Source organism: Sarcophilus harrisii, chromosome 5, assembly GCF_902635505.1.
Source record: "Sarcophilus harrisii chromosome 5, mSarHar1.11, whole genome shotgun sequence".
In the NCBI taxonomy this organism is placed as follows: domain Eukaryota; kingdom Metazoa; phylum Chordata; class Mammalia; order Dasyuromorphia; family Dasyuridae; genus Sarcophilus; species Sarcophilus harrisii.
In genome coordinates, this window is record NC_045430.1 from 29046875 (window position 1) to 29063027 (window position 16153).

General features: G+C 36.4%; 1 protein-coding gene across 1 annotated transcript in view; it reads right to left on the reverse strand.

The window, feature by feature from the left end:
• Positions 1 to 16153, reverse strand: part of CFAP54 (cilia and flagella associated protein 54) — a 299509-nt gene that overhangs the window by 127649 nt on the left and 155707 nt on the right. Inside the window, exons 42-46 of the mRNA XM_031939791.1 lie at positions 15268 to 15355; positions 13020 to 13229; positions 8036 to 8102; positions 3672 to 3854; positions 489 to 575 (exon numbers count right to left, since the gene is read on the reverse strand). Coding sequence (XP_031795651.1) covers positions 489 to 575; positions 3672 to 3854; positions 8036 to 8102; positions 13020 to 13229; positions 15268 to 15355 — 635 coding nt within the window. The remainder of the gene's footprint in view (positions 1 to 488; positions 576 to 3671; positions 3855 to 8035; positions 8103 to 13019; positions 13230 to 15267; positions 15356 to 16153) is intronic.

Below are 16153 nucleotides of genomic sequence, written 5' to 3' on the forward strand. Positions count from 1 at the left end.
TTCAATCAATTTCACCATTACTGTAAACAATGATCTCTTGGTTCTGCCCATTTCCATATTATTTCACGCAGATCTTTCCTTTTTTCTCTAAAATCCAACAGCTCATCATTTCTTATAGCACAGTAGTATTCCATCATGATCATATACCACAATGTGCTTAGTCATTTCTTAACTGATGAGCATCCCCTCAATTTAAGTTCTTTGCCACAATAAAGAGAACTGCTATAAATATTTCAGATCATATATGTTCTTTTCCTTTTAACTTGACACCTTGAAAAATAAACCTAATAATGGTATTTTGGGGTCAAACAGCATAGTTTTAGAATTCTTTAGACACAATTCCAGATTGCTCCACCAAATAGTTGGATTAATTTGGAGTGTCAAAATTAAATTGATTTAAGACCACAAGGTATCATGATCAATAAATTTGTCACTGAAAAAAATAACATGTAATCTACTTAAATGTCCTAAAAGCCAATATCCATTACCTTAAGAAGCTTTATATCCATGCATTTACATACATCTTGGCAAACTTCTGAGACAAAATATTGGTATAATGAAAGGAGCGGTAGAACCTATAGAAATGAGGGAAAAAATGTATTTCAGATAGACAATTCACAAATATCTGAGATTTAATTTTTCATTTAAGGAAAATATTAATATTGAAATAATAATTCAGTTAATATTGAAATTTAATTTCAATTAAAATTGAAATAATAGAAACCAGTCTTCTCTCTTTGATAATTATGATATCTGTCATTTCTAAAATGGTGTAGCACATACTGGGGAACCTTATCAAGAGTAGGAAGGTATGACAACCATTCCAAAGAGCCTACACTAAATAGGTTTCCTTTTAGATGGCTAAAATACAACATAATTCAGGGCCTTAGTCTCTGAGGAAGGGAAAAGAAAAAGCAAAGAGATTTGCTTTTTCTAAATAAAATTAAGTCATTATTTAAACTTCACCATCCATTTCAATATTACCCCTGATTTAAAGGGCACAGGAAATGAGATAACTGAAAATGAAAATTTAAATTCTTAAAGGTCTTGAAGTATCAAGTTTGGCATCTGAACAACAAGGTCCTGACCTTTGAGCTCTGAGGAACACAGGGAAGAAATTTGAGGCTGGTCCTGCCAGAGTCAAATGTTGAAATAGAGCATCTTTTTTCTTTGATTCTGCCTCAAAATCACATTTCTAAGGGAAGGTGTGACGTCTGAATGTCAGCCTCCTTTGGGCCCTGGTTCCACAGCCTATGTCTTACACAACGTATGAAATGTGCACATTAGAGCCATCTCTGATCTTTCCCTGTCTGTTAGTTCTGGGGCTGCTAACTTAGTAAGAAAATCATGTAGCTTTTTTTATTTCTTCTTCCTCAGGACACAAAAAATTGTCATGGGGGCAGCCACATGGAAACCCTGAAATCAGGCAGATTTGAATTGAAATGCACCCTCTGACACTTACTCACTGTATGCTGCTAGCTAAATCACTTAATCCAGATTATCTCCCACAAAAAAAAAATGTCACAGCAAGACAGTAAGGAACAATAGAAAGAAGACTGGATTTGGAAAGAATGAATCTGGGTTCAAATTCTGTCTCTCTTATTACCTGTGTAATCCTGAGCAAGCTACCTAGAGTCTCTGAGTATCATTGCCCTCATTTATGAGCTGAAGGGGGTGAATTAAATCAACAGTCCTGTGAAGTAGGGTATTGTACCCATTTTTACAGGTGAGGAAACCGAGGTAGAATAGAATGAAGTGATTTGCCCAGGATCAGAGACCTATTAAGTGCTTAAGGTGGGATTTGAACCCACTAGAAGGCAAGGGAGTAGTCAAAAATGAAGAGCTAGGAGAAAGTGGGCATGAAAACTAAAAAGGTATTCTTTTAAATCTGTGATCCCATGATTTGGCTTCATGGATCTTTGCCAATAGCCAACTCTCTGTTGCTGACAGCAATTGCTTTTTTTTTTCATTTTTAAAGAAACTAAAAACTCCCTTTACATGATCAGGAACTTATTTGGAGTCTAAGGTAATTCAAATCTTGAAACAATTGTGGACAGTGGCACCACTTCTCCATGGTAACCATCAGGAAGAAATAAAAATGTCCTTTCCCCACCCCCAAGACCCATTTTGAGGCAGGCTTCTCAATTTCTCTGAGAAAACCGTCAGCTTTTCTTTTGAAACGAATAAAATGTCTTCAAAATGAACATGGCCTGATAACCAAAAGGAGTTTAGTTTTTTTTTTTAAATGCAACCAAGGAAGATGCATGTCTGGAAATAAGCAAAGAAATCTAGATGGATACAAACAGTGGAGCAAAAAAAAATTGTTGTTAATAATAATGAGGATGATGATGATGAAGAAGAGAAAAATTACTTTCTGCTAAAAGCTCCCAGTGCAGCAAACAAAAAAATTTCTGTTATTTTTCTATATCAGAAATTACTTAGCCATTCAATGTGTTTCTACTAATTTCTCCCTAAGTTTATAACTGTCATTATATCACTAGGACCCAGGATTGAAAAGGGGTCTGAGTCAAAAGTCACCAGGGAACCCACTGTAGAATCAGCAATAATAGCTAGCATTTAAAAACCTTTAAAGTTTGCAGAACTCTTTACAAATAGTTTTCTATTGATTTGATCCTCCCAACAATCCTGGCAGGATCTCTTATTGTTCTCACTTACAGATGGGGAAACTGAGATAGACTGGAATGAAGTGATGTGCCCAGGATCAGAAAGCTAATAAGTACATAAGGTGGGATTTGAACCCACTAGAAGGCAAGGGAGTAGTCAAAGTGAAGATCTAGGAGAAAGTGGACGTGAAAGTTAGAGCAATAAAAAAAAAGAGGAAAGATGAAATAAGGAAAAGCTGAAAACAATGAGTGAGCTGGACAGCAAGGATTACTAATAGGCTACTGTAGGTTTATTATGGGATGCAGTAAAGGAGGAAATTGGACCAACATGAGTTAATTCTGCAGAATAAGGAAGCCCCTCTGGGTTGCTCACTCTCAGCTGCAGTCTTGAGATGCATAACATACCTTGAGAGAACCAAATACCTGGATCTTAATCTGAAACTTAGAAATACTTGGGAAAAAAAGAAATACTTAGAACACCAATTATTTGGAAGCGTTAATCTCTTTCCCTCCCCATCCCCTAAAACCAGATGAGCTATGACTTTGCCATAGGCCTCTCTGGAACACGAATAAATGTTCTCATTATGTTTCACAGTCAGCAATCTCTATCCCACTTGGGTGCCCCTTGGGTGGTGGAATAGCCAAGTGATGCAAATGATGAAACTCCACGCTCAGCCCCCCCACCAAGTCCTTGTAAGGCTGAATAGTCCAGTGATGAGAAGGAATAAAAAGGGTTTTGTGGGCACCTGATCTGATGCTGCCTTAATCACTGAAGGACTCACATTAGGAAAACCCAATAAAACCAAGCTGACACTGACTTACTTTGTATTCAGTACGAATATAAGAGGTAACCTCATGAAAAAATATTAATAACCTTAAATATAAACTAACGTAAAAGCCCACATGGGGATTCCCATTTCAGAGTCCTCAAAGGCCTCGTGAATGAAACTAATCAAAGGGAATTTCAATAAGGTTATAGGAGAGATGGATAAATGAGAAGAAGCAAACTTGCTATAACATATTGTCATCGTAAAATCTTACACTTACAATAAGGTTCTGGTTAACAGAATGGAGCTCATAACTGAGATAAGTTAGACTGCTGAGGACCATGTTCACATTTACTCTGTGTTGGTCACAAAAAAGATCCAGGCCCGGAGTGAGCTGGCTAATTTCATACTGGGCATACTCATGGTCATACTTGGGATAGATTAGAGAGGTTTTAAGCAGGCCCTGGAAAGAAAAAAGAAAAGAAAAATGAAACAGCTATGAACTTGTATCAGTAAAACCAGAGTAAAAATAATGTGACACACATTTCTTTCTCTTTTTCTTTTTCTCCTCTCTTTCCTCCTTCCTTCCTTCCTTCCTTCCTTTTCTCCCTCTTTCCCTCCTCCCTCTCTTTCTTCCTTCCTTCCTTCTCTTCCTTTTCTTCTTCCTTCTTTCCTTCCTTCCTTCTTTCCTTCCTTCCTTCTTTCCTTTCCTTCCTTCTGTTCCTTCCTTCTTTTCTTCCTTCTCTCCTTCCCTTCTTTCTTCCTTCCTTCCTTTCCTTCCTTCTGTTCCTTCCTTCTTTTCTTCCTTCCCTCCTTCCTTCCTTCCTTCCCTTCTTTCTTCCTTCCTTCCCTTCCTTCCCTTCCTTCCTTCCTTCCCTTCCTTCCTTCCTTCCTTCCTTTCCTTCCTTCTGTTCCTTCTTTCTTTTCTTCCTTCCCTCCTTCCCTTTTTCCTTCCTTCCTTCCCTTCTTTCTTCCTTCCTTCCTTCTTTCTTTTCTTTCTTTCTTATAAGACGATTTTCTGATGAGAGCCTGCACCCTCAGTAAGGGTCATGTAGTCCTGGAATTCTAAGGAATAATTGGTACCATGCCATCATTTACGTGGGCAGAAAGCCACTTATGTCTTGAAAAAGCAAAGTGATTAACACCCTCTTTTTCATGAGGTAAAAAGGAGGCCGCCACTACAGTGAAAATCTCTGATAAAGATTTCACATATTTTGGGGACTCCCGGATATTTTTTAAAGTTTGTTTTTTAAAAGTCAGGGCTGGGGCAGTTAGGTGGCACAGTGGATAGAGTGCTGGCCCTGAAGTCAGAAGGACCTGAGTTCAAATGTGACCTCAAACACTTAACACTTCCTAGTTGTGTGACCCTGGATAAGTCACTTAACTCCAATTGCCTTAGCAAAAAAAAAAAAAAAAAAAAAAAAGTCAAGGTTGTGTTGTTTGGTCTTAAGTAAAGTTCAAATGCAGCCTCAGGCCCTTAACAACTATATAAGTGTGGACCAGTCACTTCATTATCTCTCAGTCTGTTTATTCATCTATAAAATGGGGACAATAGCATCTCCTTTGCAGGGTGATCATAAGAATCAAATTAAGTAACTATGTAAGCCTCTGGAGGAATCTTCCCTAAGCCTTAGGGTGTTATACGAATTTTAGTTGTAATTATTAATACTATTATTATCAAAGTATAGGTCTAGTAAATATATATGTATATGTGCAATGTATATATAGATGTGTATGTATATATGTATTATACAAAGTTACATATACACATATATATGTAACTATGTATAATACATATAAATGTATTATTATATGTGTGTATGTGTGTGTATGAGCAGCTAGCTGGTATGATGCATAGTGCATTGATCCTAAAATCAGGAAGACTCATCAACTTTCTGAGTTCAAATCTGGCCTCAGATAATTTGTCAGTTGTATAAATCTGGGCAAGTCACTTAATCCTTTTTGCCTTCATTTTCTCATCTATAAAATGAGTTGGAGAAGGAAATGGCAAACCAATGGAGTATCTTTGCCAAGAAAACCCTAAATGAGGTCACAAAGAGTTGGATACAAGTGAAAATAATATATATAATAGATATGTATGTGTGTATATGTTATATGTATATGAATGCATGTATATTCTTTCTGCTGAATTGTATATCATACAATTATTTTAACAGGTGCTTCAGAAGAGAAGTCAAAATATATTTTAATGACCAATCAGAAAACGATAAACTTGTGTCCTATTTGGTGTCAAATTGCTACTTAAAGATTTTATTTCATGAACTTGTTTTTTTTAAGTTAATCTTATTTTATTTTTAGAGAGGCAGCTGGCTTAAGTGACTTGCCTAGTCACACAGCTAGTAAGTATTAAGTGTCTGGGGTCAAATTTGAACTCGGGTCCTCCTGACTTTAGCATCGGTGTTCTATCCATCGTGCCATCTAATTGCCCTTGAACATGTTTTTAAAATCCTAAAGAGAAGTAACAATTTTTTAATGACCCAATCATCATGATTTTAGTTAGCAATTCTTATTTTTATTATTTTATCATATATCATTATGTATGAATTATTAAATTAATTTTTATTAATAGATTTATTTTTGTTGGTTTTGAGATGTTTGAGATTTTCCTGGCAAAGATATTGAGATGTTTTGTCATTCCTTTCTTTGGCTAATTTTATAGATGATTTTACAGGGTTAAGTGACTTGTTCAGGGTCACGGAGCTAGTAAGTATCTGAGGCCATATTTGAACCTGGAAAGATGTCTTCCTGATTCCAAGTTCACTGTTTTATATACTAGAACACCTAGCTGTGCACCAATAGCTTTATATTCGCATTCAATTTAAAATAAGATATCAAATTTTGTTATTTGTCTAAAAGAAGTAATTCCATATCCAACATCAAACTCTCTGTGCTTGAGAAAGAAGGAAGGTAAAAGAGAAAAAAAGCTTGAGAAGAGCAGCTCAAGCAAGGAAGAGTCCAGGAAAGTTTTCCATTCTCAACACACCCTCTATCTCTCCTTCTCTTTCCCCTTTGAAGCATTTGTAGGAGAATTTTATACTCTAGAAGCTGAACAATCTGGCCTTGTGCTCCGAATTGCTTTCCCCTGAGAGCTGCCTTTTCAAGCCTTCATAGAATCAGCCACTTCTGATACATCAAGCAAATAGGTCTCCATCCTTCAAAATAAACTAAGCAGCTAGTAGTTTGCCCATGGCTACATCTCTAGGTGAAAAAACAAAACAAAACAAAAACAAAAACCCAACTATTTTTGTTTCTAATTCAGATAAAAAACCTTTTTATCAGCAAAATCAAGAAATCAAAAACTTAAGGGCGGCAAAGGATTCCACACATGGAAGATTCAACTGGTTTCTTCTTTGTTACTGAGGTTTATTTGAAGATGAAGTTTCTTTGGTCCCACGGCTACAACGATAGGATGAACTCAAGAATGACATTTTGAAATAATTCTTATCAGGACCAGAAAAATGGAAAAGGGAGCTATCAGAAAACCACATGGATGCCCAACTCTTCCAAAGTCTCTTCTAACACTGAGTCTATCAAGCAGCTTCAACCAATGGTACAGCCTGTACATAGTTCCCCAGATTCCCTGAACAAAGTCTTTAGCATCTGTGTTCTATCCAAAGTCTACTCCCCTAATAAGCAGAGAACCCCACTTTCCTTATATAAAGTTTCCCAAAATCTGAAAATTTTGCAACAGTCTTTCCTCCCCTCGATTGTCAGAGGGTTTTAACCTATTCTTTCAAATCCTTCTTCCCAACTTAATGTACAGTAATTTAAAGTGACAACCTGTTTCCTATTATTTTATGCCTTTGAGGGGGATTATCACTTTAACCTTAGTTCTGGTTTCTCAAAAGAAAATAGGGGAAAAAATTTCCCTATTTTTTAAATTTTTTTTTTAGTTTCTTTTTTATTGTAAACTTAAAAATGATCAGACATAAATATTTTGATAGACAAGTGTTTTTTCATACTGATGGAAATTCTGAGCAGAAGGGTCCATCAGCAGAATAAATACAGATTCACATCAGTTATTCTTCCATATAGGGGTTTCAATATATTGTGGGTCAGCATAAGAAATTAAATGAGAAATTTGGGGGAAGTTTTGCAGAACTCACAGACTACATGTGAAGGGCAGTGGATGACGTATCGACAGAGGTCCTCAAACGTTTTAAATAGGGGGCCAGTTCACTGTCCCTCAGACTGTTGGAGGGCCAGACTATAGTAAAAACAAAAACTTTGTTTTGTGGGCCTTTAAATAAAGAAACTTCATAGCCCTGGGTGAGGGGGATAATTGTCCTCAGCTGCCGCATCTGGCCCGTGGGCCATAGTTTGAGGATCTCTGATGTAGAACCTATGCCCAAATACTTAATCCAAAATTTACAATAAGGTACTGTAAACTCCCCATAAAAGAAAAAAAGGAAAATTCAGACTTCTCTGGTATGAAGGAGGAGGGCCAAAAATTTTTGCATGTATTTTCCAGATCACAAGGCACCAAAGACCTAACCCCACTATATGGAAGGGACAACTGTTCTTCTAATTGCCAGCTTCCTCCCTCCTTTTATCCATAAATTGGAGGCAACTGGATGTGTTAAGCAATTAATTAATCATGTTATTATGCAAAATCATAATTACCTTAAAAAAAAAGGAAGAGAAAATGCAGCATTCAGTCCTCTCACTCACATTTGATATCAAAATGTATCTGAAAAAAATGCAACACAGAGAAATTATTTGATTGACAAACAATTTTTCAAAAATATTGAAAAGGCTGTCTAATTCAGAAAACATCTAAATGGTGTGGTAGGTAAGAGTGCTTGACCTGAGATCAGGTAGACTCATCTTCCTGAGTTCAAATCCAGTCTCATACCCTAAGCGGGATGACTCTGGGCAAGTCATTTCACCTTGTTTGCCTCTTTTGTTTCCTCATGTAAAATGAGTTGGAGAAGGAAATGGCAAATCATTCCAAAATTTCTGCCATGAAATTGACCCCAAAATTGGGTCATGAAGGGCTGGTCATAGCTGAAACCATTCAATAACAAACAAATGTAAATAGATTTGTCAAATATACCGAGTATTTCACCAAGCCTCTGACAGATAAAACTGATCTTATTAAAGAATAAATTACCACACTCTGTTTATTCCCCAAAAACTTCCAAAGTAGGATTATTTGCTCTTCCTTTATGGAGTTTTCTTTCCTTACTTACTTTGATACTGGGGAGATGAAAGAAAAGATCATTTATTAAGCACCTACTATGTGCCAGATATTACACTAAGTGCTTTTTTATTTTACAAATAGCATCTCATTAAATCCTCATAATAATCCTGGAAGGGGTGGCTTTTGGTGTTCAGTCATTTTCTGTCATGTCTGACTGAACTTTTAATTCTACTTAGGAGGCAATAGGGAGCCTGTGAAGAATTTTGAGCAGAGGAGTAATGCGATGTGTATATAACATTTATACATAAGAATATTTTTCTGCCAGTGGAATGCAGGAAAGATTAGAAGGGGGTGGAGAGTGGGAGGAACAGGGTGGAAGTAGGATAGTCAAGACAGGCACTGATGAGTTCCTGCACCAGAGTAGTAATAGTGAGAATTGAGAAACAGGACTAGTCTGATGCAAGAAAGGAGAGGGGAGGGAAAGGGAGGAAAAGAGACAGAAGAGGAAGGGACGGGAGGGGAGACAGAGATAGAGAGACAGACAGACACACACAGCGGGGAGAAAAGACAGACAGACAGACAGAAACAGCGGGGGGAGAGAGATAGAGACAGACAGAGATAATGCAGAAGTAATGATGAGAGAAAGAAGAACACATTTAGGGGGAAAGCTCCATTTTGAACTCTCCAATAGAAAAGCCTACTAGGGGATGAAAAATGACCCTTCAGAGCACTGATGATTTGGGAGCCATCTGCAAAGAAGAATAAAAGCCATGGGAGTAAAAATTATTTCCCAGGCATTGAGTACAGAGAGATGGGAGAGGATGGCCAAAGATGTAACAGTGGAAAAATTCACCCTAATAATTAAGGAAAAGGATGAGGAACTAGGGAAGAAGAAATGTTAGAAGGGAAGAGGAGTGGAAAAATGGAAAGAATAGCATTTATTGAGTACTTACAGAGATGGAAGAGACAACTTAGCTAAGTACAACCAGGAGAGAGAGAACTCTCTCTCCTGTCAAATGGAAAGAAGGTATTCAAGAGAAGGGGATGGTCAGCTGTTCTAAGACGAAGCAAGATGAGAAGCAGGGGAAAAAATCAAGTTAGGGAATAGAATGCCACTGGTGACCTTGAAGAGAAAGGTATTAATAGACTGGTGTGTGAAAAAAACCACATTGCAGAAGGCTGAGGAGACATTAGGTGGTAATGTATAGAGAAGCATGGCCTATGGATGCATGCTGTTCAAACTAGATTTTTTTTAATTTTTTAAGCTTTTTATTTTCGAAGCATATGCATGTATAATTTTTCCACACTGACCCTTGCAAAACTTTTTTTGCAAACATTCTTCCAAATATTTCTCGCCCTTTCCCCTACCCTCTACCCTAGATGGCAAGTAATCCAACATATGTTAAATATGTTAATATATATATATATATATATATATATATATGTTAAATCCAATATATGTATACATATGTATACAATTATCTTGCTGCACAAGAAAAAATCAAATCAAACAGGAAAAAAATGAGAAAGAAAATAAAAAGCAAGCAAACAACAAAAAAAGAGCGAAAATGCTATCTTGTATCCACCCTCAGTTCCCACAGTCCTTTCTCTGGATGTGGATGGCTCTCTCCATCACAAGATCATTGTAACTAGCTCAGTCATCCCATTAGAACTAGATTTTCAACAGTGTGGCCAAAACAGAGTTTTCCTCCAGTCCTAAAATGAACGGGTGAAGCCCCGAGTGGCTGGGGGAAGCTGGCTTATTGCTGGAGCTGACCCTCTGCCCTTGTCTGCCTTCCTGACCCTTTCTCTTGCCTGCCTCTGAGCAGCCAATTTGGGTGCATCATAGCCAAAGTCCACCCTACAGCACATGTACCCCGTGGAGGAATGCACTCCTCCCTCTTGGACTCTTAACACATAACTTGTGAAAGTCCTTTTATTAGAAGAGGAAAAAATAAATAATCCAAATCAGGCTCCCAATAAATTAGACCTTGGCAAGTTACATTACATTTTTAATCTGATTCTTTTACAAATAATAATTCATGAATCTTCTGAATACATAAAAGTGCCACTTATTATAGATGAGTAAACAGACTCTGTGGGTGATAGTAGACCAAGGGAAAAATCTGATTTGCTCTTCCATAAATTTTCTTCTTATTTTCTCTCTGAGCTCAAGATATTATGGGTCTATGACACTACCTCACCCTTAGGTCAAGGAGGCAGTCTTCTTTCATCTTCTGTTCCTCCAAGAAGTTAAAACTATATAAAAAGATGAAGGGAAATTCTGTGGCAGAGACTCCTATCACTAGACTGGTGAGGAGCCTCAGGGAACATCTAATTCCACCTTTCTTTTTACAGATGAAGAAAACAAGACCCCGAGAGGTCACAGGGCTCACAGAATTAGAGCTGAAAAGGGTCTTGGGAAGGCTGTATATCCAAGGATATGAAGGCAGAAGTGGTAAAGCCAGAATCTCCAATCATACAGGTCCATTGATTTTAAACTGGAAGGGACCACAAAATCCATTTTACAGATGAGGAAATTGAGATACATAGGATAAAATTTCCTTAATGTTAAACAGGTATTAAGTATCAGAGGCAGGACTGGAACTCAGGTCCCATTTTTATTCAAACAATTGTTTGGTTTAATTTCCTTAAAATTAAACAGATAATAAGTATCAGAGGCAGGACTGGAACGCAGGTCCCATTTTTATTCATACAACTGTTTGGTGTTGAGTTGTTTTTTTTAAACAACCAAATTAAAGGCAATGTTTATGAAACATCCACTGTTTAGACATCGGTTGAGTACATTATGATCATAGAAAAATAGAATCAATCTTTTCTGTTTTTGGAACTAAAAACAGAATCATTCCATCTCAAGCCCCCCAAAATTATTATACTGTTTGAACATCCTCAATTCTGCTAAACAAAATAACAACACATCTCATACTGAAGTACCTGCTACCATCCCATGCCTTCACTGGGATTATTCAGTTTGTAATATTCCTGGCTTTTCACTGTTTTCTTTTTATCCATCCCAAATTCTTTTTTTTAATAGATAAAGCAAAATAAGTTTTTTATTAAAGTTTCTTATTTCCAAAATATATGCATGGATAATTTTTCTTTTTTTTATTATTTAATAGCCTTTTATTTATAGGTTATATGTATGGGTAACTTTACAGCATTAACAATTGCCAAACCTCTTGTTCCAATTTTTCACCTCTTATTCCCCACTCCCTCCCTCAGATGGCAGGATGACCAGTAGATGAAATATAAATATATATTTATATATAAATATATATAAATAATATATAAATATAAATATAAATTAGATACACAATAAGTATGCATGACCAAACCATTATTTTGCTGTACAAAAAGAATCAGACTCTGAAATATTGTACAATTAGCTTGTGAAGGAAATCAAAAATGCAGGTGGGCATAAATATGGGGATTGGGAATTCAATGTAATGGTTTTTAGTCATCTCCCAGAGTTCTTTCTCTGGGCGTAGCTGGTTCAGTTCATTACTGCTCCATTGGAAATGATTTGGTTGATCTCATTGCTGAGGATGGCCAGGTCCATCAGAACTGGTCATCATATAGTATTGTTGTTGAAGTATATAATGATCTCCTGGTCCTGCTCATTTCACTCAGCATCAGTTCGTGTAAGTCTCTCCAGGCCTTTCTGAAATCATCCTGTTGGTCATTTCTTACAGAACAGTAATATTCCATAATTTTCATATACCGCAATTTATTCAGCCATTCTCCAACTGATGGACATCCATTCAGTTTCCAGTTTCTAGCCACTACAAAAAGGGCTGCCACAAACATTCGTGCACATACAGGTCCCTTTCCCTTCTTTATAATCTCTTTGGGATATAATCCCAGTAGTAACACTGCTGGGTCAAAGGGTATGCACAGTTTGATAACTTTTTGAGCATAGTTCCAAACTACTCTCCAGAATGGTTCATCCCAAATTCTAATAACTTGTTTTCTGCAAGTGAATACTTGAAAAAATAATAGAGATAATAATATAGGCAAATAACATTTATGTAACACTTTAAGGTTTACAAAGTGCTTTACAAACATAACTTTATTTCATCCTCACAACTGCCCCGAGAATCAGAGGTTCTTACTATCCCCATATTACAGATGGGGAAGATGAGCAGATTTGCCCGGAGCCACCCAGATATTAAGTATCCAAGGACAAATGTGAGCCCTTCCTGATTCCAGACCCAGTGCTTTATCCACAAAGTTCACTTATGTCTAGAGTTCAGATTTCTTGTCATGTTCTCTTTCTCTCAAATGATGAAAATAAATGATTACACAGACACTCAGGGAGACCAAATATTTACATGAAGGAATGATGCTTCAAGAAGATATCTATATTTAAGAAAACAAGAAATTGAATCATCTGTTGTATTTTTTAAGGGAAAATGAAAAAAGGTTTTGATTCTTCTCACTTACTGTGCCATTTTTGCTGCTATAATGCCTCCCAGCAAGCATCCCCAAACACCAGCTTTCAACAGAAATTCCTCACTGTAACCGATGAAGTTTGCATCCATGACCATATCAAGAGGGGTTTTAGGGGGGTTGGCCAACTCTTTCCATGTATGGAGAACATCTGGTTTTTTGAGGATGGCATCAAGGGCTTGGCTCCAGCATTTATAAGCTGCCCTGAATATATAAAAAAAAATTTTTAATACACCACTTTCCTATATAGGAAGACAGCATTGTTTCTGTTATCATCACAAATTAATTTCTAATTAAGAAAACAAGCTCTTTTCAATAATGAGGCTAATCAGATCTATTCCTTTTTTTTTAACTTTTTTTATATAATTTTTTATTGACAGAGCCCATGCCAGGGTAATTTTTTACAACATTATCCCTTGTACTCACTTCTGTTCCGATTTTTCCCCTCCCTCCCTCCACCCTCTCCCCCAGATGGCAAGCAGTCCTATATATGTTAAATATGTTGCAGTATATCTTAGATACAATCTATGTGTGCAGAACCAAAAAATTCTCTTGTTGCACAGGGAGAATTGGATTCAGAAGGTAAAAATAACCTGGGAAGAAGAACAAAAAATGCAAACAGTTTACATCCATTTCCCAGTTTTCTTTCTTTAGGTGTAGCTGCTTCTATCCATCATTGATCAATTGAAACTGAATTAGGTCTCTTTGTCAAGGAAATCCATGTCCATCAGAATACATCCTCATACAGTATCATTGTTGAATTATATAATGATCTCCTGGTTCTGCTCATTTCACTCAGCATCAGTTCATGTAAGTCTCTCCACGCCTCTCTGTATTCATCCTGCTGGTCGTTTCTTACAGAACAATAATATTCCATAACATTCATATGCCACAATTTATCCAACCTTTCTCCAATTGATGGGCATCCATTCATTTTACAGTTTCTAGCCACTACAAACAGGGCTGCCACAAACATGTTGGCACATACAGATCCCTTTCCCTTCTTTATCTCTTTGGGGTATAAGCCCAGTAGTAGCACTGCTGGGTCAAAGGGTATGCACAGTTTGATAACTTGTGGGGCATAATTCCAGATTGCTCTCCAGAATGGTTGGATTCATTCACAGCTCCACCAACAATGTATCAGTGTCCCAGTTTTCCCACATCCCCTCCAACATTCATCATGATTTTTTCCTGTCATCTTAGCCAATCTGACAGGTGTATAGCGGTATCTCAGAGTTGTCTTAATTTGCATTTCTCTGATCAATAGTGATTTGGAACACTCTTTCATATGAGTGGTAATAGTTCATCATCGATTCAGGTCTATTCCAATAGATTTGTGATGGAGAGAATCATTTACAATGGTGAATGTTGAAAATTATCTTTGCATATATTTTGAAAATAAAAAGTTATTATTAAAAAAGAAAATAAACACATTTGAATTGATTCAAATAACATTTTGTTAATGCTTAAAATTTATATATTTTAAATACTTTCAAGTATTGTATTTTTAAGTACAATTTATATTTATAATGTACAATCAAAATCTTGAGGAGTATTTGAATAAAGGGATGGTTCCATTCTCATTTGGAAAAGAGAAAATCAGATGAACAATCAGTCACTCAAGAGGCAGTTTTTAAGTGCCTCCCATACTCCAATACCATCACTGGAATACAGTCTGTCCAAAGGAAGACACTCACAAAATGCAATACAGCAGCAAAGATAATAGAATGAATCAACAGGAAGTGACTCTTTTCAACAATGAGGTGATTTAACACAATTCCAAAAGACTTGTGATGGAAAGAACCATCTTGCAACCAGATAGAGAACTATGGAGACTGAATGCAAATCAAAGCATAATACTTTCACCTTTTTGTTGTTGGTTTGCTTGATTTTTTCCTTTCTCGTTTTTTTCTTTTTGATCTGATTTTTCTTGCACAGCATGATGAATATAGAAATATGTTTAGAAGTATTGTACATGTTTAACCTATATTGCATTGTTTGCATATATGTCTTAGGGAGGGGGAAGGGTTGGGGAGGAAAGAGGAACAAAAATTTGGAATACAAGGTTTTGCAAAGATAAATGTTAAAATTATCTCTGATGTATTTGGAAAAATAAAATACTATTAATTTGAAAGAAGAAATGAATCGACAAATAATTGTTCACAGTAATTAAAATAACTTGCAAATTGTTTTTTAAAGGTTTTCTAGGTTCTATAAACTTTTCTCCTTCCCAGAAATTTACCTTCTGTTTTCTGCATAGATGTGAAGATTTCCAAGCTCATGTAATGCCTGTATCTTGAGATCTATTTGATTGCTGATTTCAAGAATATCTGGAATTTGGTGAAGTTTTTTTTCCGAAAACAAAAAAGACATATGTCAGTGCCTGAAAATAACTGTGACTCCAAATCATCATGCAGGAATATTTTTGAAAAGTCTTTAAAATTCTTTTATTTATTATGACAATTGGAAGATTCATCATCTTTTTATTGCTAAATAATTCACCTTTAGACCCATTTCTCTAGATTTGGAGGATGTTATTCATAGTTAAGAAAAGCAAAACCAAATCTTCCTTCTAGTTACCTCCTAGATTCTTTACTCCTCTGTTGTAGGCTTACAGTTAGATGGAGAGAAAAGCATTTGGCTGTGGTCAGGGGCCCCTGGAGCTATAGATCAAAGTACATCATACAGACAAAGATACTGCTCCTAAGAACAAAGTGTGAACTGAGGGGTCATTAGTCATATATGGCTGCTGTCTACAATCCTCAAAATGTTTCTGCTTTTACTGGTGCACGCCAACAGAACAGCATTTCCTAGAAACTCTAAATCTGGGAAGGGGAATGTGGGAGTGGAATAGGAGAGAACCATTCTATCCCCCCATAAACCCCCACATGCAAGAAACTCACGGTCAATAGGATTGCATCAGAACAGAGGCAAAGTAGGCTTCCAAAAAGAGTTAATGGTAATAATAACTAGTGTGTTTATGTGTGTGTATGTGTATGCACATATATATATATATATACATACACATACAACACACATATATTTATATTATGTGTAGATATGCATAGATACATAAATATATAGTAAATAAATAGACAGATAGACAGACCAATAGATAATTAGATAAA